Source organism: Schistocerca gregaria, chromosome 4 (genome assembly GCF_023897955.1).
Source record: "Schistocerca gregaria isolate iqSchGreg1 chromosome 4, iqSchGreg1.2, whole genome shotgun sequence".
In the NCBI taxonomy this organism is placed as follows: domain Eukaryota; kingdom Metazoa; phylum Arthropoda; class Insecta; order Orthoptera; family Acrididae; genus Schistocerca; species Schistocerca gregaria.
Window position 1 is genome coordinate 570,200,017 of NC_064923.1, and position 27,122 is coordinate 570,227,138.

The window sequence follows — 27,122 nt, forward strand, 5'->3', positions numbered from 1 at the left end:
ATGCAGAAACAGAAACGGTGAGATAATAAGAGATGAACAACAAATATTGTAGAAGTGGGCAGAATCCTTTGAAGATATGCTCAACAAAAACTCAGATCAGGCCTCAAGAGATACACAGGAACAGGAACACAGAGAAATTGAAAGGGATGAGGCACAAAACGCAACAATGCTGCAAGTGGAAACAGTGATAAATAAACTAAAAAATAATAGTGCATCCAGTGAAGATGGGATCATGTCAGAACTAATAAAATTGGGGGGGGGGGGGGGGGGGGGTCAACCACTAAGATGTGAAATATGGGTAAACGAAAGCACACTGGAGGAGTGGAATACTGGAATAATATGTCCAATATATAAGACAGGAGAAAAGTGCAATTGTGAAAACTATGGAACCATAACCCCACTGAATACAAAAGTAAAAGTGAATAACTGAATGACCAGGCAGTTTGACTTTGAGGATGGAGCGAAACAAGGTTATGGCCTCTCTGCAGTCCTGTTTAACTTAGCACTGCATATAATGATGAAGTTCAGTCAGATATTCGCATATGCAGATGATACTGCCATCGTGGCAAGGGATGTAACATCGCTTAAAGAAATAAATGGAGAAATGGAAGCACAAGGAACAAGAATTGGGCTTACTGTAAATGAAAGTAACACAAAATATATGGTTATGTCCAATTCTGAAGCTAGAAGAACACCACAGAACCTGAAGATCTCTGATAAATGCTTCAAAGCTGTTAGATGCTTCCATTATTTAGGTATCCTCCCAACCAATGATAATAGTATGAGCCAGCCGCGGTGGTCTCGCGGTTCTAGGTGCGACTACTACGGTCGCAGGTTCGAATCCTGCCTCGGGCATGGGTGTGTGTGATGTCCTTAGGTTAGTTAGGTTTAAGTAGTTCTAAGTTCTAGGGGACTGATAACCACAGCAGTTGAGTCCCATAGTGCTCAGAGCCATTTGAACCATAATAGTATGAGAAAATGTATTAAAGAAATGATACAAGCAGGAAACAAAGCCTATTATGCAATCCTAAAGATATTAAAGAATATAATTACAAGAACAATTAATTTGAGAGTATGCTATTCCCTTGTGCGACCTGTTACCACATATGGATCAGAAATGTTGTCAGTGACAGAAGCAGACCTTAACAGATTAAGGTCATTTGAAAGAAAAATCTTACAAAAAATCTATGGGCCTGTAAGAGAGGCAGAAGGTCGGAGAGTGAGATACAACCATGAAATACAGGGGAGTATACAGGGGGAAGATACAGTGAAATTTATCAAATGTCAAAGAATGTGTTGGTTAGGACATGTGGAGAGGATGACGGAAGACAGGATGCCCAAACGAATAATGAATACCGGACTGTATTCCACCAGAAGAAAGGGCAGACCAAAAGCTAGTTGTTCTGGCTGACCTTGCCAAGACGGGGATCCATGGATGGAAGGAAAAAGCTGAGAAAAGAGAGATATGGAGGAAGATTGTTGAGGAGGCCAAGGCCCACCAAGGGCTGTAGTGAAGAGATGAACAAAAACCTTGAGCTTTTTTTTTATAAAGACACACAACCACCAAATCCAAGCACAGACAATGAAATTATGGTTCAATTCTTATTTTATTCCATAAACTGACTTTGCTGGTCTGTAGTCCATTCTTCTCAATAACAGTGGTACAGTGACTCAGCAGGTCTTTTATTCCCATTATGATGCCATCTTTGTTGATTTAACTGATTACTTGGATCACAGCATCATAAGCCCCCTCAATAGTCTGAAAAAGTTGCCCTCCGAGTGTTTTCTTTAGGTTTGGAAAAAATCAAAATCTGGTGGGCTCAAGTAAAGATTTTAGACTGAATGGGGAAGTATTTCCAATCCATAATTTTATATGTTCTACATACTGGTTCAGCAATAAGCCGTTGTGCTTAATCATGCACAGTGATCACTCCAGCTGTAAAAGTATCAGGCCTTCTTCAGTGAATTTTTGGCCACAAAACATTTTGCAGAAATGTCTGTTATTTTTTTGAACAAGGAGGCTCAGGATAACGAATCCATGTTTCATCTATGGCAACAATTCATTTTAACAACTGACCTTCCACTCCCGCCTAGAGTTGAAGCAATTGTTGTGCGATCCTCTTGCAATATGCGCTTTGCTCTCCACTCAGATCAAGGAAAACCCATTTTGCAGCAATTTTCTTTTCTGTAAATTTTCTGTTATGATTCTGAACACCAAAGAGATAGACATTTTTGCCTTATTTGCAATTTCTTTGGTTGTTTTGCAACGATCTCCATTCAAAATATTATTAATAATGATATAGAAGTGCATTATGTTGTGGATACCATACAGCCACTCTTTGGGTCATCTTCAGCATTTGCCTGGCCTTCAGTGAAATGGGAAGGCCATTGTGACACTGTGCTTCAATCCAGTAGAGGCGCCGCCGCCGCCCAGTTACTGCTCGCGCTGACTGACACCTCCCTCACCTGTGGTCGAGTGGGACATCGTCTTGCAGCATGGCAGACTGTAAAAGACTTCCCAGAGGGCCGAACTTAAAACCTCTTCCATTAATTTGACAAACAGGCTCCAGGTGCTGTCTGCAGCTGACACTACCCCACAGCCAGATGGAGTCGTTTGTCCTGTTTCAGAGGAATCCTCTCAGCCTGCAAGATCCGAGCAGTCACAGAGGGTGGGATTGTTGGAAGAGGGGAGATCAATGTTAGGCACATTATGGGGAGTCTTAGGAACATGGTTGCCAAGGCGCGGAAGAAAACCAATGTGCATACTACTTGGAATCATTCCAGATGTGGAACAGATCCTTCCAGATGCCATGAGGAGCACAGGGTGCAGCCAACTGCAGCTGGTGGCTCATATGTGTTTCACTTTGGATTGGAAGAGATACTCTGACTTTGGGTGGCTATCAGAAGTGGTAAAAGCTGCTTGTTTTGCCTGCGAGATAAAGCGGAGTTCATCATTTGCAGCATAGTCGACAGGATCGATGGCAGACCTCTGGTACAGAGCTGACCGAAGGGTCTGAATCGAAAACGCAGACAGTTTTCCGACTGTGTAGGCTGAAGATTCCACAACTTGCACCATTGGGCGGTGGAGTTTCAGGTTCCACTAAATAGGACATAAGTTCATTACATGCAGGAGGCAGCTACATGGGTAGCAGGGGCTGCATGGAGTGGACTGGGTGGATTTTATTATTATTATTATTATTATTATTATTATTATTATTATTAGAGGGTCTCAGGGAAATGCAAAACGGGCTTCAGTCTCAAATGGTGGAGGTCGGTTACAGAAAGAATGTAGATCTATGAACCATTGGTGTAGCAGTTGTAAATTGTCGTAGCTGTGTTGAGGAAGTACCTGAGCTCAAAGTGCTAACATAAAGAACTGAAAGGTGCTTAAAGCAGAGATTAAGTTCAACTGAAATTTTTGCGAGAGAACTAATGGTGTTGAGAAAGGATAGGCTAAACACAGATGGCTGTGGCGTTTTTGTTGCTGCTACAAGTGGTTCATCTTGTTGCGAAATTAAAATAGATAGATCCTGTGAGTCAGTGTAGGCAGAGTTAATTTTTGACAACCAGTATGAAATAATAATTGGATCCTTTTACCAACCTCTCAATTCAGATGATATAAATGCTGAAAGGTTCAAAGAAAAATTGAGTCTAATTTCAACCACATACCCAAGTCACACAATTATAATTGGTGGCAACTTCAATTTACCCTCGATATGTTGGCGAAAATATTTGTTTAAATCAAAGGTATGCATAATAAATCGTCCAAACTTGTGCTAAACGACTTCTCTGAAAATTATTTCAAACAATTAGTTCATGAGCCCAAGTGAATAGTAAATGGTTGTGAAAACATACCTGACCTCTTACAACCAAAAAATCCTCCGCTACTAAGATACAGGGATTAGTGAACACAAGAGCTGTCGTAGCGTGACTGAATACTGTAACTTCCAAAGCCTTGAAAAATAAATGAAAAATATAGCTATTCAAAAAATCAGATAAAAATTCGCTTGACACCATCCTGAGAGATAATCTCCACTCCATCCAAATTAACAATGTACGTGCATATCAGATATGGCTTGAATTCACAGAAATTACAAAACGGGTCAGCACACTACTGCAAAAACAATGAGAAAAGCACATCAAATTTAAACAAACACAAAATCCCCAAGATTGGCAATCTTTTACAGAAGCTCAAAATTTAGTGCAGACTTCAATACCTCGAGAGTTTCTGGTTATATGTATGCTGGCGGCAAGACACAATCAATGCCTTCTCTGCACGATAACAGAGGAACGCTTTTAATGACAGTTCAGTTAAAGTAGAGTTACTAAACACAGCCTTCTGAAATTACTTCACTGAGGAAGACGAAGTAAATATTCCAAAATTTGAATCAAGAGCAGCAGCCAGCACGAGTAACTTAGAAGTAGATATCCTCAGAGTAGTGAAGCAGATTAAATCACTTAAAAAACTCAAGTGTTCTGGTTCAGATCATATACGAATGAGGTTTCTTTCAGAGGATGCTGATACAGTTGCCATGTACATAGCAATCATAGAAAACAGCTCATTTGACAAAAGATTTGTATCTAAACAGGTCACTCCAATGTTCAAGAAAGGCAATAGGTGTAATCCACTAAATTACAGGCCCATATCATTAACATCAGCATGTAACGGGATTTTGGAACACATATTGGGTTCAAACATTATGAACTTACTCCAACAGAATGGTCTACTGATATACAGTCAACATGGATTTTGAAAGTATCGTTCTTGTGAAACACAACTAGCTCTTTACTCACAAGAAGTGTTGAGTGCTATCGACAAAGGATTTCAGATTCATTCTGTGTTTCTAGATTTCCAGAAGGCTTTTGACACCGTATCTCACAAGCGGCTTGTAATCGGATTGCGTGCTTATGGAATATAGTCTCAGTTGTGCAATTGATTTCAGGATTTCCTATCAGAGGGGTCACAACTCGTACTAACTGACAGAAAGTCATCGAGTAAAGCAGAAGTGACTTTAAGCATTTCCCAAGGTAGTGTTATTACCCTCTGCTGTTCTGTATCTACATATACGATTTATGAGACAATCCGAGCAGCCATCTTAGGTTGTCTGCAGAGGATACTGTTGTTTATTATCTAGTAAAGTCATCAGATCACAACCAATTGCAAAACAATTTAAATGGGATATCTGTGCGGAGAGAAAATTGGCAATTGACCCTAAATAATAACAAGTGTGAGGTTATCCACATGATTGATAAATAGAATCCATTAAAATTTGGTTACACACTAAATCAATCAAATCTAAAAAGGAACACACAGAAAACATTGTGGGGAAGGTGAACCAAAGACTGCTTTTTATTGGCAGGATCACTTAGAAGATGCAACAGATCTACCACAGAAATTGCCTACATTAAGCTTGTCTGTCCTCTTACGGAGTACAGCTGCGTGGTGTGGGATTCTTACCCAACAGGATTAACAGGGTACATCAAGAAAGTTCAAAGAAGCACAACACACTTCGTGTTATTGAGAAATAGTTGAGAGAGTGTCATAGATATAAAGGATTTGGGATGGACATTATTGAAACAAAGGCATTTCTCATTCCAGTGGGATATCCTCGCGAAATTTAAATCACCAGTTTTTTCCTCTGAATGCTACAATATTTTATTGCTGCTGACCTACATAGAAAGAAACAATCCTCAAAATAAAATAAGGGAAATCAGAGGCCGCATTGTGGAAAGAGATAGGTGTTCATTTTTTCTGTGTGCTGTTCAAGGGTGGAATAATAGAGGATTATTGTGAAGGAGATTCGATGAACCCTCCACGGGGCACTTAAATGTGATTCTCAGAGTATCCATGGATATGTAGATTGTACCACCACGCAACAAGATCATGACAGATGTAATGTCAGAATGCAACATTTCTTACAATTAAACATCAGAAGTGACTAGTAACACTTACATCATGCTGCCCATTGGAAAAATTGCATAGGAAGCTGTCAAGCAAAGAGTCTGGATACTACATACAGATAATCAATATCAGAAATAAAAGATACTGACAGAAGATTTGTACTTTCCAGATGGAAATACAAGTGATAACTCACTCATACAAGTGTTTCAGTTGTCTGTAAAGGGAGTATTTCATTCTCACATTTTATATTGTACGCAATTTTCATGTCGTCATTTTCACTTCTGACTTAAAGAATACTGATATATGCATTCTGTCTCTATTCAGACATGTACAAGGCTGTATACGTTGACAAGGAAGAAAAATTCCCGAATTTCCCGTTTAAGAATACACTTTCTCTCGGGTGAAAATATGGTTTTTCCGTGTTAAATGACAGTATATTTTCCCTTATCAATCCTTTGAATGGTTAAGGTTTTATACACGGGCGTAAAATTTCCCGGCACTTTAAAATACGAAACTCAGAGAAAAAGACGCGTTTTGGAAAGATCTTTTATGTGCAGCAACATGTACATTGCACATTTTCATATTACAAAAGTATACATTGGAATTCCACCAAACACTGCATGTTACTTTCCGAATCATTGAAATCGAGATTGCAATGCATTTCTGTAAGCCAGTCATAGCTCATGTCATGTGATCTCGGCAGCCGATGACAGCGGATATTCAGAGCATAGGACATGTGATGTAGTCAGCCAACAGCAAAATCATTGTTAAGTAGGACGAACACACAAGCAGGGAAAGATAATAGTTTAAATTAATATACATAGTGTTGCTACAAGAATAGCAAAGCTTTCACATATAATACTGGTCTCCAAGGCTAATAAGCTGCAAGAGAAGCTATGATTTCACACATAATGTTGATCTTTTTTGCGCGTGTTACACTTTAAGAATCACAGAAATGTGCCAGAAAAATTTTTAATAATGACAAATGTCTGATCTTCAGGGTTCGATGGCTCGTTATCAAAGAGCTGATTTTTAAATGAGAGTCAAACGTTCTGTGATTTAAGAAATTCATGGTACATTCTCGCACAAAGTTCAACTTATGTAAAAGGATATTTACTTTGAAAGTAACGCTTTTCAAACCACCATTCGCAATATTTTCCCGCGACCTGTTAGAAATAGGATCGTTTCAGCAATTGCCAGAGCGCGCAGATAACAGGCGTCACCGCACTTGCGCAGATACCATGACGCAGGAAGACTGTATGTACGTAAGTGTAAAACATTGAAATATCATACATTATGTCATAAAAGAAACAAGAGATCAGAGGATACTCCAAGAGCGTCGTAATTTCGTGAACCATAACTAAAATGTGCACATTTAAAGAGCATACTTGAAGTGCACATTCGTATGTCCAGATTCCCAATCAAGTAGACCTCGACCTGATATTAAGCTTTTCAGTGCTGTTTTTGGGATGTAAATTTTCTTGGAGCACCACTACTGTATTATATCGTGTTTGGTTCTTTATTATGGCATAATGCCTTACGTGCTAGGATGAAAACGTGCACTTGAAATGCATCGAACAGCTGAAACTAGCCAGTACTGTGGAAGTTAACATTTCGTTTCAAATACATTGTCTGCCTCTGCGGAAAAGGTTAATAAAAGTCAAATTTCTTTAGCAAACAGACAAAAGTAACTTCATTGTTCTGCAAGGCGATTAATGCTTGACTGTCAGAAAGGTGGAAATAAAGTAAAATCTGAAACTAATTACATATTTTAGCCTTTCCTAATTATGTGAGTGTATTTCAATTCAGTTGATAGCTCCCGACCACAGATATCACTGTTTTGTTTTCATTTGATGGGAGAGTAAATGAAGGGAAAACAGCAAAATCGCTAAATGTAAACACGGGTCACGTGACGTAAAGACTATCCACTATAACTCAGACTGCTCTGTGCATCAGCCTCGGATCTAGGACATTTGCGAACCTGGTGTATAAAAAATATATATATAAAAAAGAAAAAAAAAACAACGAATTTTCAAAAATATGTTCATCTTGTAGTGCACATCTTTCTGGAAAGTCTAAAACATAAAACATATGTCTACGAGGAAATGTAAGACTAGTTATTTGGTCTTAAGTGTGCCAAAGTGCAGTGCCACACCTCTTCATAAAGCATTCTTCCATCGAACTTCACTGTATTTCACTCTATGGAATTGAAAGGTGTATATTTTGTATTGGATGCCATCAAACTATATTCAGGACAGTGGAAGTTGAAATGTTCTGTGATGCCTATCCTGCTCCCAGTTGGTAGGTTTGACAGCTTGGCCCTCTTAAAAAAGAATCTTGCAATTAATAGCGGATGGATTTATTTGTAATTGGGAGAACAAGAACTCTTCAGAAAATTTGCACTCTTTGCCTATTAGCTAATAACTTGCTGTTTTGTGTGACATAAAATTAAATACATAGGATACATAAAACCAAAAAAGACAAGAGACAAGCAACAAGGTACACATTTCTCAGCTCATAGTATTTTTTTTTTTTTTTTTCCTCTCTAATCATGCTACAGCTTTACATGGCATGCTTTCCTTTCTGCAAAAGAATCTATTACCTCATCAAAGTTCGTCAACCGATTCACTACATGAAAAATCGAAATGTCGTTATCTAATACTGAAAATGGTGTTGACACAAATAATACCCAAGACTGGTGTGGTTTGTCAATCTGATTAAGTCTATTTTGTCACTGCCTGCTAGATAAAACAAAATAGGTCTTTCTAATACTGCAGCAATTTTGTAACACACACCGAATAAGAGAGACTGTTTTGGCACAAATGGCCATTTTTATAACACGACAGAATATAATTCACGAAGTACTAATATTAAATGCCTATTAAGCCTACTTCAAGCAAAAAGTTTTGTTACGAAATAGTTTCACATTTAATTCATGCGCACCAGCTTCTCAAGCGTGAGATCGAAAAGTAGTATTACAAAATTTTTATATAAATTTGGAGTCGTCTTATTCTTCCATAATTTGTGTGATGTCCCCGTATCTCCTCCTTCCTCGTACTAACAAACAATCTTGTCATCAGCAATTCTGCAGGTATTCCCACCATTGTCAAAATTTGTTTGCCAATTAATTTCACTAATCCTGCCAGAATCACAGGTTTAGTTATCCTGCGATTGTTTTCCGGTTAGGCGCTATTACGTGTTTGTACAACATGTTTTCCGCGTTACTTCCAGAATAAAACTTAAGCAGCTGCTAGCCGGGGACTGTACAACTGGTCCTTATTAGTGTAGCTATCTGGTCAAAACTTTTCTGTCAAAATTTCATTTTCTTGGGTACACCGAGAAGATAGTACGCAATCTTTCTCACCTGTTATTCCTGTCAGTTGTTTATTTCCATTCTGGTAGTCTGAATCTATGGATTTCGCTAGTAATCATAACAATGCTGATGATTCGCAAAACCAGTCAACCACATAATCAGACAGCGATTGGCATTCACCCGCTCGGCTTTACTCCGCTCAGCTCGGATAGCACTGACCCCTTTCGTCTGCAGAAAGTTTATTTCTAGATGTGACGAGAATTCTCCTAACATAGACATCATGTACACTATGCACGCTTTCAAAAATCAACTTATGATTCATTTAGAAATCAACTTAAAACGTGTTGAAAAACCAACAGGGAAGCGTTTCAAAATAATCAATAGACAAACGTGCGCTGGATGCTAAGCGCTTTGTGAAACAAGTTTTTTCTCCCCCCAGAATATGAACTGGACGCCCCCTTTTCCCGGTAGCATCTAGCTGCATGCTGTGACTGCTTGCACAGCCAACAGCCACATTCCTGTGGCCAGAAGCGGGAGAATCTACTGCTCAAACATGCCTAAACTGCCCATGATATGAGCCCGCTCGTAACAGTTATGACTTCACGCTCATTGGAGGCAATCTGATGTTATGAAGCATTGGATAGTCTTCCTAAAGCCTTTGAGACATTTTGCTGTTGGCAGACGCTTGCATGAGCACTGTGTGTCGTTGTTGTATATGGTTCATTTCCTTTGCAATTAAAGTTATTTTCATTTTTTTCTCTCGTTTATGTTTTATTGTTGAAGTATTATTCTGCAGTAGCAGGATACAGTTATTTCCTTTGTTAGAGTATCAGTTCTTACCAACCAAAATTACAAAAATTTAACTGAAAACTAAAATGATAAAAAATTCCTGGAGTCCTAAAACATTCCCAGGGCTTTCCCGGTTTTCTCCTGGATGAGAAAATTCCCGGGTTTTTCCTGGATCTCCCAGTTGTCCCGGATCGTATACACCCTGATGTACAGACCATCATGCACGGTCAGTAGTAGCCTGGTCATGTGCGCATCTCTCAAGGAAAGAGGAAGATTGGGAGGGGGGTTCCACTGAGGGCCGAACTGCACAATAGCCCTGGGTTCGGTGTTGGATGGTGGTGGGGTGAGAGGACTGCTGTAGCCTGTTGTGAACCACTGAGGGCTACTGTGGACACAAAGCTTCTCTGTAATTTCTAGGTCCGCAGTTCCATACAATACAAATACAAGTAGGCTATGCCCATTTGAGTAACCATAGCCGCCGCCGCCCCCCTCCCCCTCCCACACACACACACACACACACACACACACACACACACACACACACACACACACACACAACCCAATGCATGACGCAGTGGCATATGCAGTGTCACCAGCGAGTGGCACATGCGAAGGTGCATGGGCAGGGGTACATCTCTATGCACTGTACTATTGAACCAGCTGTACATTATACAACCTGTGCATTCAGAAAGAAATTTAATAATTTTTTCATGGTTAATGTTCCCTGATGAAGAGAAAGATGTTCCCTTGTCTACTTCACCCTCTTATGGGTCTTATCTTTCTTTTTATATTTTTTTCTTAAGTTGCCTATGTTCTTCTTCAGGGTCCATGCTGTCTCCATACAAAACATATCATAATCAGTTCAGCAATTTACTCTTTAAAACTTAACAGACGGAGTTACTTTCACATTTGTAACAATATGCATTTGGATTGTATATTTTAAAATACACTCATATTCCTACAATATTCGTAACACATTTCTGTATTTTGCAATGCTATTTAAAAGAAACCTAGATTTGCCAATTCATGGTCAAATATTAGATGTGAAGAGATCAGTCTAGAATTTGTTAATGTATTCACAGCTAAAATACATTACGTTATCTTTGCAAAGCATTTCATAAACGTGGACATACTGTAGTATCTGTCAGTAAGATCATGTGAGCTACTGTCATTTCACCCCAGGAAATGAACATGCTTGAAATAAAGCACTACGTCCACTAACATTATTGAAGATAGAGTTTGTTTGTGTGTGTGTGTGTGTGTGTGTGTGTGAAGAAAAAGTATCCTTACTCTGAACTGTAGAATGGCACATGTTAATTTCTTGTACATGATACATTGCAAGCATGTAGATGTCCAATTATTGAGTAATGAGTCATAGATAAACACCACCACAACTAAAATAATTAAGTACAACTACTATGAAGTTTATTACAATCATAAAAGATAATCAGTTTAAAGACTTCCCTAAAATGGAGACAGTGACTTTGTACTGAACAATAATGATTCACACAGATAATTGTGGAATAGAATGCAATGAATTAATATAAAACACAAAAACCTATGACTCTTGAGACTTTATGGCATGGCTCTGGACGATACCAGTAAAATTTTACAATCATACAAAACAGCAATATTCATCACCTTTAAGTGGTGGTGATGATGTCTGATAGTGCTGAAGAAACATCCAGGTTGTATGGTTGTGGTTCATGAAAATTTTTTGTTCTTGGCATTTCGTCCAAAGCTTCATTGGACATCATCAGAGTTGCTTGAAGATGTCCAAGGCAGCTCTGGATGAAACATCAGAGACAAAAAAGTTTCATGGACGATGACCGTACATTCCGGAAGATTCATCAGTAACTACAATAACTGGCTGTAAAAGCCTTCACTGTACTTCCAAGCATTCAGTAATCCAGGAAAATTTCCACATTCATTACTTAGTTACTGAGAGTGTCTAAACATCACACATCAAAAAACCAGTGCTAACAAATACAAGAAATTCTAAAATGCCACCTCCCACTAAGACAGATTAAAAACAACATCTGTATCTTTACACATGATATGACACTTAGCACACAAATAATTAAACCCTGATGAATGACTAAACTATGACAGTGGCCATATGTGCGCACATTTTGCTGTCTACATCTGATGGAGGACTTAATCTAATAACTGAATTAACAGCTACTAGCCATTTTTAATGCGCCTGTCTGCCACTCAAAACCACCCCTATGTGGTGAATAGCAATCTATCCTTTTCACATTGTTGTTATTCTGCTCAAGGTTTTCCACTATTTGACTTAAATTATGATATGGTAGCATATACTGAGCATGTGGCAAATTTAACAGATATTCCCACTCTGGATACAATTTCCAACCTAAACATTTGCATTCTCACATATGTAACATTGTAAATACAATGTAACAACAAATACTGAAAAAAAAGTGTGTAACTTATTGATCGAAAAAAGGAAATAATTGTTTTTTTTGTTTTTTTTTTGTTTTTAACATACCTAATGCACTGATACAGTGTAGAAAGTTCAGCAATGAGCTCAGTCGACCCTTTGTTTATGTTGCATATACCATGGACTTTTTCGATTGCCTGAATTGTCGGCTTCAATTCATCTTTATTAATATTCTTGCGAACCTGACCTTTCCTGGTGGATGTTTCACATACACTTGCAGCATAAGCCAGCAGGTATATATATTTTGGCTTGTGTTCTGGATTCAACTTTACTCCTGGTTTGAATAGAGAGTCTACTAGGAGATCTGTAACATAAGAATAGAAGATTAATACATTGTTGGTATCACAATATTCAGTAGTAATTCAGAGACCTGGAGAGATGCCTCCAATATTCTCTCCATACTGTGTTTAGAGCTGCACAGATGTATTTCACAAAGTGAGTAGTAATATAGACATCAAAATTTTAAGTTAACAGCAGTGGAAGATCCTCAATGGAGCAACACGCAAAATAAGGAAATTGCAATTACTCACCTATAGTGGACCAATGCATGGAGCACAGAAACATGCAACAGAAAACAGCATTCACACCAGCTTTTGAGCTCCAGCTCTTTTTCTAGCACAAGTACATATACAACCATGCAAACGCCAAAACTCACACTCTCATAGTCACGGAAAGACTGATTCTCGATATCTGAGTACTGCAAGCAGTTGCCTGAGCTGATGGAAATGAGGAGGGGATAGAAAACGACACAAGGACGGGATAGCAGGAAAGAGTCAGATCTTTGGACAGATTTATTTATTTATTTATTTAACCTGGCAAGATTAGGGCCATCAGGCCCTCTCTTACATCTAACCAGGCATTCTACTTTTTACATTCATATGTTTTAGTAGGCATGTTAAACTACATCTAATACAAAAAGTGAGATAAACAATTAGAAAGGTACACCTGGAAAAATACATTATTGAAGAGAAAGATTTTAGATAGGAGTGCTGGCAGCAGGGAGTATGAGGGAGACTCATGGTGAAGGGAGGAGAAGAATAGAGAGACATAATGAAACATAATTAAGGAAAAATAAAGGAAAAGAAGATTGCGTTGCTAATAGAGATAGATGAAGAGGAAGGCATCTCAGCAGCAAGATAGGAGACGCTAGCTTTGCTATTTTACAGATGAGAGGATTGGCCTTGCACATTAATTTTGTGGAGAATTTTATGAGGATGATAGTAGGAAATGCTTCAACTTCTTCTTAAAAGCAACAGGAGATTGAATTTTCCTCAAGGAAAGAGGCAGTTTGTTCCAGAGGCGGACAGCGGCAACTGAGAAGGAGTTTGCAAAAGTTTTTGTTTTGTGAGTGGGCACAGTTAGGTTACCAGATAAGAGTGACCTCGTGTTTTGATTATGATGGCATGACAGGTTTTTAATCTCTGAAGCTAGGTACTGGGGTGCTTGCGCGACGAGGAGTCGGTGAAGTAGACATAGAGTGTGGTAGTCACGCAGTTTGTCCGGCCGCAGCCACCCTAGCTCGGAGTATGAAGCACTAACATGATCATATCGGCAAATGTTGCAGGTGTAACGCACACAAGCATTCATGGTTAGCTCTAGCTGTCTTTTGTTTTCACTACTCATGCTTTGTTGAATCAGATCACAATAGTGGAGGTTCGGTAGAACGAGTGCTTGCACGAGCTGGCGTTTCAAGTCCTGTGGAAATATGTTCCGAAACTTTTTGAGAGCATAGAGACAAGCAGACGTCTTTCGGCACACTGCGACTGTATTCTCCACCCAGTTGAGATGCTCGTCCAAAGTTACACCCAAGTTCTTCACTGTTTTCTGATATGGTATTGGAGTACCGTCAAGCAGAATAGGAGGTAGCCGTTCGCGGAAATCTGAACTTCTTAATTTCTGATGGGCTATTAAGATTACTTGCGTCTTTTTTGCATTTAATTTAAGCCCCAGGTTTTTCGCCCATGTCACTACTGAAGACAGATCATCATTCATCAGAGCGATTGCAGTGTTTACATCTTCAGGTCTGACGCTTAGGTAGAGCTGGAGGTCGTCGGCATAGAAATGATGTTTACAGGAGGACAAAACCGACGAAACATCGTTGACATATAAAGACAACAAAAGTGGTCCTAAGACTGATCCTTGTGGCACTCCCGAAGAAACATGTTTCCAGGAAATTTTTTCATTTGCGCAGACAACACACTGCTGTTCTGTCTTTTAAGTAGCTTTCAAACCATCTCATTGCACTATCAGAGAAATTAAGCTGTTGCATTTTTTCTGAGTAATATGTCAAAGTTAGCAGTGTCAAAAGCTTTGCTGAAGTCCAGTAGCGTCAATATTGTTGCCTTCGAATGTCGATGGCATATTTCAGGTCATCAGTTACTTTAATTAGAGCAGTGTTTGTGCTGTGATGTTTACGGAAACCGGATTGAAATTTATAATATAGACTGAATTCATGCAAGTGTTCAGTGATTTGGTCATGAAAAATATATTCAAGTACTTTGGAAACAGCAGGCAGTAATGCTAATTGGTCGGTAATCACTAGGCAGTTGCGGGTTTTCGATCTTAGGCATGGGTCGAATTATGCTTCTTTTCCATGCAGTGGGGTATATTCCGTTTACGGGGGGACAGATGACTCTGCAGCTGCACAATGGTCCTTAAAGGAGTACAGAGTGTAGAACAAAACGAGATGTGGAAGAGGGAGATGGGCAAACAAAAGAAAGGTGAAGATGAAGGCAGGAAGGAAAGGCAGAGAGCTTGAAAACATGGGAGGGTGAGGGGGAGGGAGACCCACATATTGGGGGGGGGGGGGGTTACAGTGCACAATGTGCACAAAACAGTCAGTCCATGGCTGAGTTTCAGATGAGAAACCTGTGTTGGTTAGAACAATAACAATGCTTCACCTTAACTGTGAAATAAGTGTTACAAAAGTAGTACCTGTGTTGAAACAATGACAGTGTCTGTTCCATACGTGCCTGGTTATTCCGAAAGCACTGTGAATTATGTGCTTATGTTGTTTTCTGCTCACAGGTATTCAACATTGAACTATGGTAGCAGTATGTGGATGCTAGGCTGAAAACTGTTAATGAGGCTTATCGAAAGTTAAACAATATGTACTGGCCTTATTAAATGTGTATATGAGGGGTTGTGAAAAGTGAAAGTAAACAATGGTAAAACGCAAATCTGCACCTGTTGGCTATATCATTTACAGTAGACAGTACTGCACTTCTCCCCTTCAGCCAGTATGTCAGCACTGAGGACAACAAATGAAGAAACAAAGAAGGCAAATTTGCCACAACTGGACTGCAGTAGGAGGTGGTGGGTGGATGTTTGGGACTAATCTCGCACCTAGGTCAATCACAAGGGAATGACCCATCAGGTGCAGGATTGGAATAGGGATGGACAAGGATATTCTGTAGGCTAGGTCAGTGGCTGAACACTACTTAGGGGGATGTGGATGGGATTTTGAATAGAATATTCCTCACTTCAGGGCACTGCAAGGGGTAGTCTGGGTCCTTGTGGAGGATGTGGTTGAATTACTCAAGGCCAGTGTGGCACTGGGTGATTAGAGGAGTGCTGGTCAGTATAGGATATTGTCTGCCAGTAAAGACTATCCCTTCTCTCCCCCTCCCTTTCTACCTTTTCATTTCGCCTTCTCTTTTTCCCCTTCCTCCATCTCTTTCCCTCCCTTTCTGCCCCTTCAACTTCACCTTCCTCTCTTTCTGTACCTCCCCCTCTTCCTATGCCTCTTTCTCCTCTACCCTCCATACTCTTTCAGAATTGTTGTACAGTTACAGAGCCATCTGTAAAAAGATCTGCTTCTTTCCAGTTACCCCTTTATTGTGTGCTTCCCTATCCCCTACCCATCACCATCAGCTCAGGCACCAGCTTTCAATACTCAGGTTGCAATAATAAGTCCTACTATGTCCATAGGAGTGCTTGTCTGGAGGTCTGTGTGGATGTGTGAGTGGATGTGTGTACTTATGCAAGAAAAGCTTGAAAGCTATTGTGAATGTTATTTTCTGTTAAGTGTTACTGTGCGCCAGGCATTGATCCACCATAAGAGAGTGGTTGACTTTCCCTTTTTTATGAACAAATTTGCAGTTTTTAACCTTCAAGTAACTATTTCCACATCTTTAATGTTGACAAATTGTTTCTGCATAGAGACCATAATGTTATACCTAGTTTCCTCCACTTAAAAAAAAAAAGAAAAAGAAAAAAAGAAAAAAAAAGGAGAGAGAGAGAGAGAGAGAGAGAGAGAATCACAATTTAACACACTTTATCTTCTGCACAAACATACTTACCAAGGAACTGTGGTGTCCTGATGAGATCTATTGGAGGAGGATCAACTGCAGAATAATTTCTGTACAGAACTGTAATATCTGCTGGATTCAGGCTGTTACGAGACAGCATAGATGTCAAGGCTTGACATGCTTGTGGATATGCCGATGCTCCATTGAGAGCCATAGTGATGGGTGTAACATCGTGGTGACTGTGGAAAACACATTAAAGATTTATTAATCTTCACTACCTAATCCACTCTTATTGGTATTACTAAATAAGTAACACCACTTAGAATGTTACAATACTCACTTCTGTTGTGCACATCTTACTATTTCTTGTGAAAGGCGCTTCATGTTTGATCCACCTTTTGGTTCTTGAGATAAGACTTGAAGTAATACCTGACTGTACACATATGTATGCTGACCATGACATACCATTTTCTGAAACAGAAGTTCAATGTATGAAGTTTCCACTTGAAATCCTAGTTGGTATTACAGACAGGCAGGCGCATTACGTATAATACAATACAATACAATGTCTCTACCTCACAAATATATGAAGTGACAAAAATGTAACTATGACTTGCTCTAATTAAAATTATGTAAAAGCAGGTCATCTTTCAAACAAGACCATACACTGAACAGAAAACAAAACTCAAAATCAGTATCAATAATGACAGATGGGCATTTATTTTGGAACTGACATATGACTGTATAGAATTACACGTCTGGACAGCCATGCATGTTTCAAGTGCCACTTCTGGGACAAGAAGGTACACCAGCTCCAGACTGATTTCGTCTGGCAGATTAATGATGAGGGTCAGTGTTTCGGCCAGCCTGGATGTTCTTTTAGATGGTTTCCTCAGATTCCAGTAGGTAAATATTAGCCTGGCACCCAAGCCCTGCCTCAGTTACATGATTCAGAAAACTTTCGTTCACTTTTGCTTAAATAACACTACATGCAGACAGTTGTGGGATATGCAATTCCATCCTTGAGGAGTTAATGGTGTGGTGACAAGAAGCGTATCCGGCTACCCCTTAAATCAACTATGCCAAATTCGTTAATAACCACACTGACCCAGCACAAATGCCTGCCGAAAACACAAGAAACTTACCAATACAAGGTCTTACAATATAAAATTTCATCCTCCTACTGCTTCACAACAGTTTACAGATGGAGGGCTATTTGTGGACCACTTGACAAACAAATGGGGTCTGCAAACTCTTTTAAATAATTATCAACAGCAAGAACATGGTCTGAACTACCTAAAAAAGGATATTTGGTTTTGCAATACGAGCATATAAGAACCTTTAAAAAATGACAATGTGGGGGTGCACTGAAAATGGGCCCATATTAAGTTGGCATGCAAATTAATATTTTTTACAACTGTTTAATACTCTCCATGGAAGATAAGATCAAAAGTCCTAACAGCGAGATTATGAACTTTGTATAAAAATTGCAAGAAGTAGTATTTTTTTGTTTTTGGTTTCTGAAATCTCTACAGCATTCTGCTCTAGAACATTCTTTCCATAAAAATGAAATGTAATGAGGAAGCAAATAAAAAGAATAGTTTGGTATTTTTTGTGGCTCTGTAATTTGAGGTGATCACATTTGAAAGGTGTAATTTTTTGGGTTCTGTTTCATCAAAATTCCTTCCCAAACAATCCCATCAGCAACATCATCTGGTGGTGGTGGTGGTGGTTAGAGTTTAACGTCCCGTCGACAACGAGGTCATTAGAGACGGAGCGCAAGCTCAGGTTAGGGAAGGATTGGGAAGGAAATCGGCCGTGCCCTTGCAAAGGAACCATCCCGGCATTTGCCTGGAACGATTTAGGGAAATCACGGAAAACCTAAATCAGGATGGCCGGAGACGGGATTGAACCGTCGTCCTCCCGAATGCGAGTCCAGTGTGCTAACCACTGCGCCACCTCGCTCGGTCAACATCATCTGGCCAGCAATATAGTTTTCCTCCTGACATTCTACAGCAAATTAAAGAAACTTGTAAAAACTTAAAAGTAGCTTGAAGTAAACGTAAACTTGGGATCCCACAAGAGACCTCTTCTCCCTTTGGTCTCTCATCAGCTTGGGATCTTGTGTGTGTGTGTGTGTGTGTGTGTGTGTGTGTGTGTGTGTGTGTGTGTGTGTGTGTGTGTGTAAAAAAATTGGGTTTGGAAGGCTGTGATAAAGAAATTCATCTGTGACTGCTGTTGGTACAGCTATACAGCTATCAGGCAATGGGAATGCTGGTTTTCTCACTTTAAAAGGAACCATCAGTGATTAAGCCACCATGCACTATACCAAAACATTTGCACAATTTTTCATGTGTGCACCAATATTCCACATTAACTGCAAACTATGGTAGAACAAACTATGCTACACCTAAAACCAGAATTAAACTACCACATCAATAGAATTAGACAATAGAACAACAAACTAATAATTCTCTGTAACATGAATCCATTAAATAATATATGCATCAGGAAGGCTGCTGTTAACTTCACAAAAATTTACATACGTGGCAATAATTTTTCAGTTGATTAGAAGACGTACTCTCTGACTGTTAGATAGCAATAACATCTGTGACAACAATAAAACATAACGAGGCCAGAGATGATTATTAATTATTAATCCACTGTGCAGTCATTAATTAGTAGCTGTCTGTCTGTTGAGATCTCAAAAAGACCAGGTGCATATGATAGCTTGTGCAAAGAATGTATGCACACCAAGTATGTGTGTTTTATGTAGGTGAAAGTATATTCAGGACAGTTCTAAAAATTTGTTTGAATATTCATTTACTAATCCATGAAAGTACATCCTAATAAATGTTTGGACTATCATGAGAACCTACAAGGACACCAGTAATAGGAGGAAAACAATGTCATCACAATATAGAAGAGGTGTAAGAAATGATTTCAAGAAGGGATATAAGAACATTTTTAATTTTTATATCTATGTATTCACAACAAAACCTTCCTGTTCAATTCTTTCTTCATAAGATATTGTGAGTGTTCGGATAGCCAAAACCCTTCCTTTATCTGATAATATGCTCCAGAGGACTCTTCAAATCATCAAACCCTTTAAATAATATTTTCCTTATAGTTTACAAATCTTTTTCCCAATAAGTCTAGAAAATTGCGATCGTGACAGGACTGCGATCTCCTGAAATTGTACACGTAAGTACAATAAAAATATGAATCCATTATTGGAGACTGACATTGTACTAGTAATTCTTTTTTGTTGAAAATTTATGGTACATAAGGAAGAAAGATGGAAAAGCCAATTAATAATTACTGGGAACAAGAAACACTTACATCATACAAATATACTGGAAATTACAAAATTCTGAATTACAAGAAAATATGAACAAGGTTCAAGGTAGGATCAAGAATATTGTTGAATTTAATTCATGTGAGAGCAATTTCACCACTATCCCACCTTTGTTCACTTTCCCAACCCTCGCAGCACGCAACAAAGTCCAACCTTGTAATGTGTATTCTTGTAGTGTTCGTTACATAATAGTATCATAATTACATACCATCTTGTTGCGAGCAAAATGTAATTTCTAAGGGGAAAAAAGGTTGGGGGGGGGGTGAGGGTTTCTGAATGAATTTAACATTTTTTACATATTCTAAGACTACATGTGTTTGTCAAAAATGGAACCCAACAACAAGCAACAAATTATTATTAACGATAGTAAATATGAAAATATCAAAGTATTGACAAATTAAATTTGCAAATAAGAGACGACAACATAGCAGAACCTCGCATAGTGAGCATAATTTATTCCATATAATGCAAAATACTCGCTAAGCAAACAACTGATCCCATACAAATTAATATAAAATACGATAATGCGTTCCTTGCAGAAAAAGCACTAAACTTTCATCTTATTCCTGCCATTTATGCAAAGGAAATTACACATACAATATTATGTACTTTATTTTTCACGAAACATAACTCCTACTTTTTTACTAGGAAGCTACCTACAGTCATCTGATTCTGCCAATGTTTCAAAACTTGGCAAAAATCCCACACTGCACTCTCATCACGTAAATTTTAGCGTGCGTTGCCCCTACTTTATTGGGATGATTATTTTTAATGTATGATGCAATCGATTCCCATGTTTTCAGCATTTCGCTTATTGCACCAAAAGATTGTTGCTTTGCTATTACCTCCTCCTCCTCCTCCTCCTCCTCCTCATCATCATCATCATCCTCCTCTTCTTCCACTTCCTCTGAAGAACTCCTCACCACAAGTGCCTGCTGTCAAACACACTGCAACTCCATAAGGTCTTCATCCACTTCTAGTCCATGCTCTTGGCCAAAGATACAATGTCGTTGACTACAGACTCCACAGGTACTGACTCAAATGCCCCAGTCACATTCAACAACACACTCCGGCCAGAGCTGCTTCCAAGCTCTGTTCGCTTGGCAACCCCTTCTCACACCTTTTCGATCATCTTGATGCAGGCACGGTGCTGAAGTCATATTTCCAAAACTATCTGAGGGTGAGATCGGTAGCTTCAGTCAAGTCAAAGTTAAAACTGATGCTACAGTGACCACTTTAAGCAACAGTGCTTTTCCTGACAGTAACAAATATAAAAGTGTTTTCTCGGTTCCATTTTTAGGCCATATTTCATATAAAATTCATTGTCTTCTGATTAAAAAATATGGTGTCAGAGTTACCTTTTCCACAAACAATAACTTGCAAAAAATCTCATTCACAATCTCAAGTCCACAGTTGCTCCAATACACAATTCAGGAATGTATAAAATCACTTGTGACACATGTCCCGTTTATCATATAGGCCAAACTGGAAGGTCTTTTAGTATCAGATACAAGAAGCGTTTGTTGGGAAACGAGGCACTTATATACACAATTCCACTTTTACTGATTATCTGCTAATTTCTGGACACATACTGAAACACACTGAAGAAATTTCCATTTTACATAGAGAAAGGAAAGGTCATAGGCTCGATGTACTCCAAGAGCTGGAGATTTTCAAGCATATTTCTAAGAATGATGGCCTCATCCTCAATGAATCGCTCAACTACATAACACAAATTTTTTCAATGGTGGCAGAATTTTAATTCCTCTATTTTTTTACTGTATTTTACCTGCTTCTGGTTTCAAAACATTTATTTTCTTCTAATATCATAGATATTTTGTTGCTGAAGTTATCTTCACGCAAATATTTTCTGGGCTTTAAAGATGCTCGTAAATTTTTTTCTATGTCATTCTGTTCTTTATATTAATTTCTGTAAAGCCTAACAGATGGCTGTATTATACTTAATCTGTTTGATTACTCTGTATTTTCAAAAAGACATTAAGCTCTCTGTACATTTTGTTTTTAATGGGGTTGCCTCAAGTTTCTCCAAGTGAAACACCCTGATGTTTCCTTGACTTCCAGACAAGTTTCAGCATTTTTCCCTGACAAATTTTGAGATCTTAAGAGTAAGTAAAGACATAAGTTGACAAAAAAATGTAAGGACTTCTTTATTTCTAAACAGATGAGTGAAAATCTTAAGTACTAACATCAACATTTTCTGTAATGAACTATTTTTAGATAGAGAAAGCAATCCAAATGGTACATATGTTTCACTAAGTCCAATGATGTTATTTTATTTCAATAAAATGAAACACATTTAGTGAGAAAAATATGCATTTTGTTGGAGTCACAAGACAGTTAAAATACCAACCAAACTATAGGTGACTGCCAAAAAAATGTTGGTTCTAATATGTTTGCTATTGTCGGTTATTTTCCACTGTGTTATGTCTATTATTTTACAGACATTAATATAATAGAGGGAAACATTCCACGTGGGAAAAATATATTTAAAAACAATGATGATGTGACTTAGCAAACGAAAGTGCTGGCAGATCGAAAGACACACAAACAAACACAAACACACACACAAAATTCAAGCTTTCACAACCAACAGTTGCTTCATCAGGAAAGAGGGAAGGAGAGGGAAAGACAAAAGGATGTGGGTTTCAAGGGAGAGGGTAAGGGACCCCTAAATGTCAGCAATATGGACCCTCCACCATACAGCATGGACCTAGCACTATATGATTTCCTTTTATTTCCAAAAATTAAAGGCAAAATGCCTGTAATAACTTCTTTGTCATCTGACGAAGCTGTGGAACATTATAAAACATGGTTTCTGAAGAGCCCCAGGAAGCTTGGCATCAATCCTTTAAGGACTAGTTCCACTGAATGAAAAATGTATTGATGTTAAAGGCAAATATATTGAAAAACAATAAACATCACTTACATTATTAAAAGCATTCCTTCTTTGATTATCTCAAAATTTTCAGTGTCATTCTCCTATAATGGCAGTACTCTCACAATCTGGATTAACACCAGAATTATGGTGAAACACTGTTTCAGCACCAACAATAGTACAACAGAAACTCATTGTCACATTACAGTGTTAAAATTACTGTACAGGAAATATATCAAAGGCTTTCAAATCTGTGAAAGCAATGTTAACATGACCTCTATTAGTGACTTTCTTCAATAGTTCATACCTTCATGGCTGGAATTTCTTATCAAGGTTTCAACTTTGCTGTCTGACATAATACTGTCATTTGTTGATACATGGAAGTGTCTGTAAATCTTTATATCACCTCCTAATACTGTTTTCAAATGTAAATCTTGTTAAAATTTGCTCCCACTTCCTTATTTTCCAAACTCTACTGCAAAGATAACTTTTCAATGAAATTTCAATTTTTCAAAAAATAACACTAATTACAACGGAGATTTTTTTAAAAGTATGAACAAGGCAGAAAGGGCAACGAGTAGTTGTTTTACCATTTTACCCGTGCTCTCAATTGCAATGTTGGATGAGTTCTATTTTATACTATCGAGCATAGTAGTACACAGATCTATTTTATCATGGTGTATACATGGTCAAGGAAAAAAAATTCCGGATTTTTTCCGAATTTCCCGGTTAAAAATACACTTACTCCCGGGTGACAGTATATTTTCCCTTATCAATCCTTTGAATGGTTATGGTTTTATACCCGGGCTTACAATATCCCAGCACTTTAGATAACGAAACTCAGGGAAAAAGACACGTTTTGGAAACATCTTTGATGTGCAGCAACATGTATGCTGCGTATTTTCGTGTTACGAAAGTATAAACTGGAATTCCACCAAACACGGCATGTTACTTTCCGAATCATTGAAATCGAGATTTCGATGCGCTTTTGTAGGCCGTTCGTAGCTCATGTCACATAATCTCGCCAGCCGATGACAGCGGATATTCAGAGCATAGGCACGTGATGTAGTCAGCCAACAGCAACATGACTGTTAAGTAGCACGAACACACAAACAGGGACAGTTAATAGTTTAAATTAATAAACATGGTGTTGCTACAACAAAAGCAATGTTTTCACATAAAATACTCTTCTGAAGCTGCAAGAGAAGCTAAGCTTTTGCATATACTGTTGATCTTTTTGCGCGTGTTACAGTTTAAAATATATCACACAAATGTGCTAATGACATAAATGTCTGACCTTCAGGGTTCGAAATTCTTCTAAATGGCGCGTCATCAAAGAGTTGATTTTTAAATGAGAGCCAAACGCTCTGTGATTTAATAAATTCATGGTACATTCTTGCATATAGTTCAACTTAACCAAAAGGCTGTTTACTTTGAAAGGAACGTTTTTCAAATCACTATTCGCAATATTTTCCCGCGACCTGTTAGAAATAGGCTCGTTTCATCAATTGCCAGAAAGCACAGATAACAGGCGACACCCCGCTTGGGTAGCTATCATGGCATAGGAAGCCCGTATGTACGTACGTGTAAAACATTGAAATATCATACATTATGTCATAAAAGAAACAAGAAAGAGCATCAGAATTTCGTGAACAATATTAAAATGTGTACATTTAAAGTGCATACTTAAAGTGCACATTCGTATGTCCGGATTCCCAATGATGTAGACCTCGACCTGAATTTAAGCTTTCCAGTGTGGTTTTTGGGATGTAAATTTTCTTGGAGCACCAGTACTGTATTATATCATGTTTGGTTCTTTATTATGACATAATGCCATCTGTGCTAGAAAATGAAAACGTACACTTGAAATGCATCAAACAGTTGAAATTAGACATTACTGTGGAACTAAACATTTTGTTTCAAATACACTGGCTGCCTTTGCGGAAAAGGTTAACAAAAGTCAAATTTCTTTCGCAAACAGACAAAAATAACTTCATTGTTCCGCAAAGCGATTAATGCTTGACTGTCAGAAAGGTGTAAATAAAATAAAATCAGAAACTAGTGACACATTTTGGCCTTCCGTAATTATGTGAATGTGTTTTAATTCATTTCATAGCTCCCAGCCACAGATATCAGTTTTGTTTTCATTTGACGTGAGGGTAAACAAAGGGAAAACAGCAAAATCACTAAATGTAAACAAGGGTCATAGGGAGACTACCCACTATAACTCAGACTGCTCTGAGCATCAGCCCCGGATCTACGACATTTGCGAACCGAGTCAATACTAATAAAAACAAAAAAATATAAATAAAAGAATACTGAAAACGCCGTTAATACAAATAATACCCAAGACTGGTGTGGTTTGTCGATCTGATTACATTTATTTTGTCACTGTCTGCTAGATGAAACAAAATAGGACTTTCTAATATGGCTGCAATTTTGTAACACACCAAATAAACGAGACTGTTTTGGCACAAATGATCATTTTTATAACACAACAGAATATAATCCACGAAGTACCAATATCAAATGCCTATTAGGTCTACTACAAGCAAAAAGTTTTATGTTAGGAAATAGTTTCACATTTCATTCATACGCACCAGCTTCTCAAGCACGAGATCGAAAAATAGTATTACGAAATTTTTATATATATGGAATCGTCTTATTCTTCCATAATTTGTGTGATGTCCGTTTCTTCTCCTTCCTCGTTCTAACAATCTTGTCATCACCACTTCTGTATCTATTGCTGCCATTATCAAAATTCGTTCACTGATTAACTTCACTAACCCTGTCAGAATCACAGGTTTAGTTATCCCGCAATTATTTTCCGGTTGGGCGTTCTTACGTGTCCGAATAACACGTTTTCCGTGTTACTTCCAGAGGGGAACTTACGCGTCTGCTAGGCAGGGACTGCACAACTGGTCTTACTAGTGTAGCAATCTGGCCAAAAATTTTCTGGCTAAATTTTCATTTTCTTAGGTACACCGAGAAGATGATACGTAATCTTTCTCACCTGTTATTCTTGTTAGTCGTTTATTTCCATTCTGGTAGTCTGGATCTATGGATTCCGCTAGTAATTACAACAATGCTGATCATTCGCAAACCCAATCAACCACATAATCAGCGAGCGATTGGCATTCATCCGTTTACTCCCTCAGCTCGTATTGCCCCGCCCCTTTTTGTCTGCGCAAAGTTTATTTCTACATGCGACGAGGATTCTCCTGACAGACATAACGTACACTATGCATGCATTCACAAGTCAACTTATGATTCATTCAGAAATCAACTTAAAATGTGTTCAAAAATGTTCAAAAACCAACAGGAAAGCGTTTCAAAACCATATGAATAATCGATAGACAAACTTGCGCTGGATGCTAGGCGCTTTGTGAAACAAGTTTTTTTTCCTCAAGAATATGAATTTGGGGCCCCCTTCTTCCGGTAACATCTAGCTGCTTGCTGCGACTGCTAGCACAGCCAACAGCCACATTCCTGTAGCCAGAAGCGCGAGAATCTACTACTCAAATGTGACTCAACTGCGCATACGCATGAGCCCACGCGTAACTGCTAAAACAAATAGAATGTAAACAGTTGCGACTTCACACTCATTGGAGGCAATTTGTTGTTATCAAGCACTGTATAGTCTTCCTAAAGCCTATGGCACATTTTCAATTGACAGACACTTGCATGAGCACTGTGTGTCGTTGTTGTATATGGCGCATTTCCTTTACAATTTAAGTTATTTTGGTTTTTTTCTCTCGATTATGTTTTATTGTTGAAGTATTATTTAGTAGTAGGGGAATGCAGTAATATCCTTTGTTAGAGTATCATTTCTTACAAGTCAAAATTACAAAAATTTAACAAAAAGCTCAAACAATGAAAAATATCCCGGGTTTTTCCCGGTTTTCTCCCGGATGAAAAAATTCCCGGGTTTTTCCCGGATCTCCAGGTTGTCCTGGGTCGTATACACCCTGTTTATACAATTGAACATAAAGGTACAGAAGTTTCTGTGGTATTTTACATCATAAGTTTCTTCAAAGAATTATTCACTTATCTGCTGGCCTATCATAAGAAGGAGAGAGATTCTAGTAGACACACCTCAGATGGGTGGTAAATGAAATCAATGTCACTAAGCATACAGGTTACACAGAAAAAA

The 27,122-nt window shown here is 38.4% G+C and overlaps 1 protein-coding gene across 12 annotated transcripts in view; it reads right to left on the reverse strand.

The window, feature by feature from the left end:
• LOC126365888 (negative elongation factor D) overlaps nucleotides 1-27,122 on the reverse strand; it is a 227,673-nt gene that overhangs the window by 73,545 nt on the left and 127,006 nt on the right. For all 12 annotated transcript variants that reach the window (XM_050008594.1, XM_050008589.1, XM_050008591.1 and 9 more), the window contains 3 exons: nucleotides 17,056-17,186; nucleotides 16,767-16,954; nucleotides 12,514-12,769 (listed from right to left, as the gene is read on the reverse strand). In XM_050008594.1, coding sequence (XP_049864551.1) covers nucleotides 12,514-12,769; nucleotides 16,767-16,954; nucleotides 17,056-17,186 — 575 coding nt within the window. The remainder of the gene's footprint in view (nucleotides 1-12,513; nucleotides 12,770-16,766; nucleotides 16,955-17,055; nucleotides 17,187-27,122) is intronic.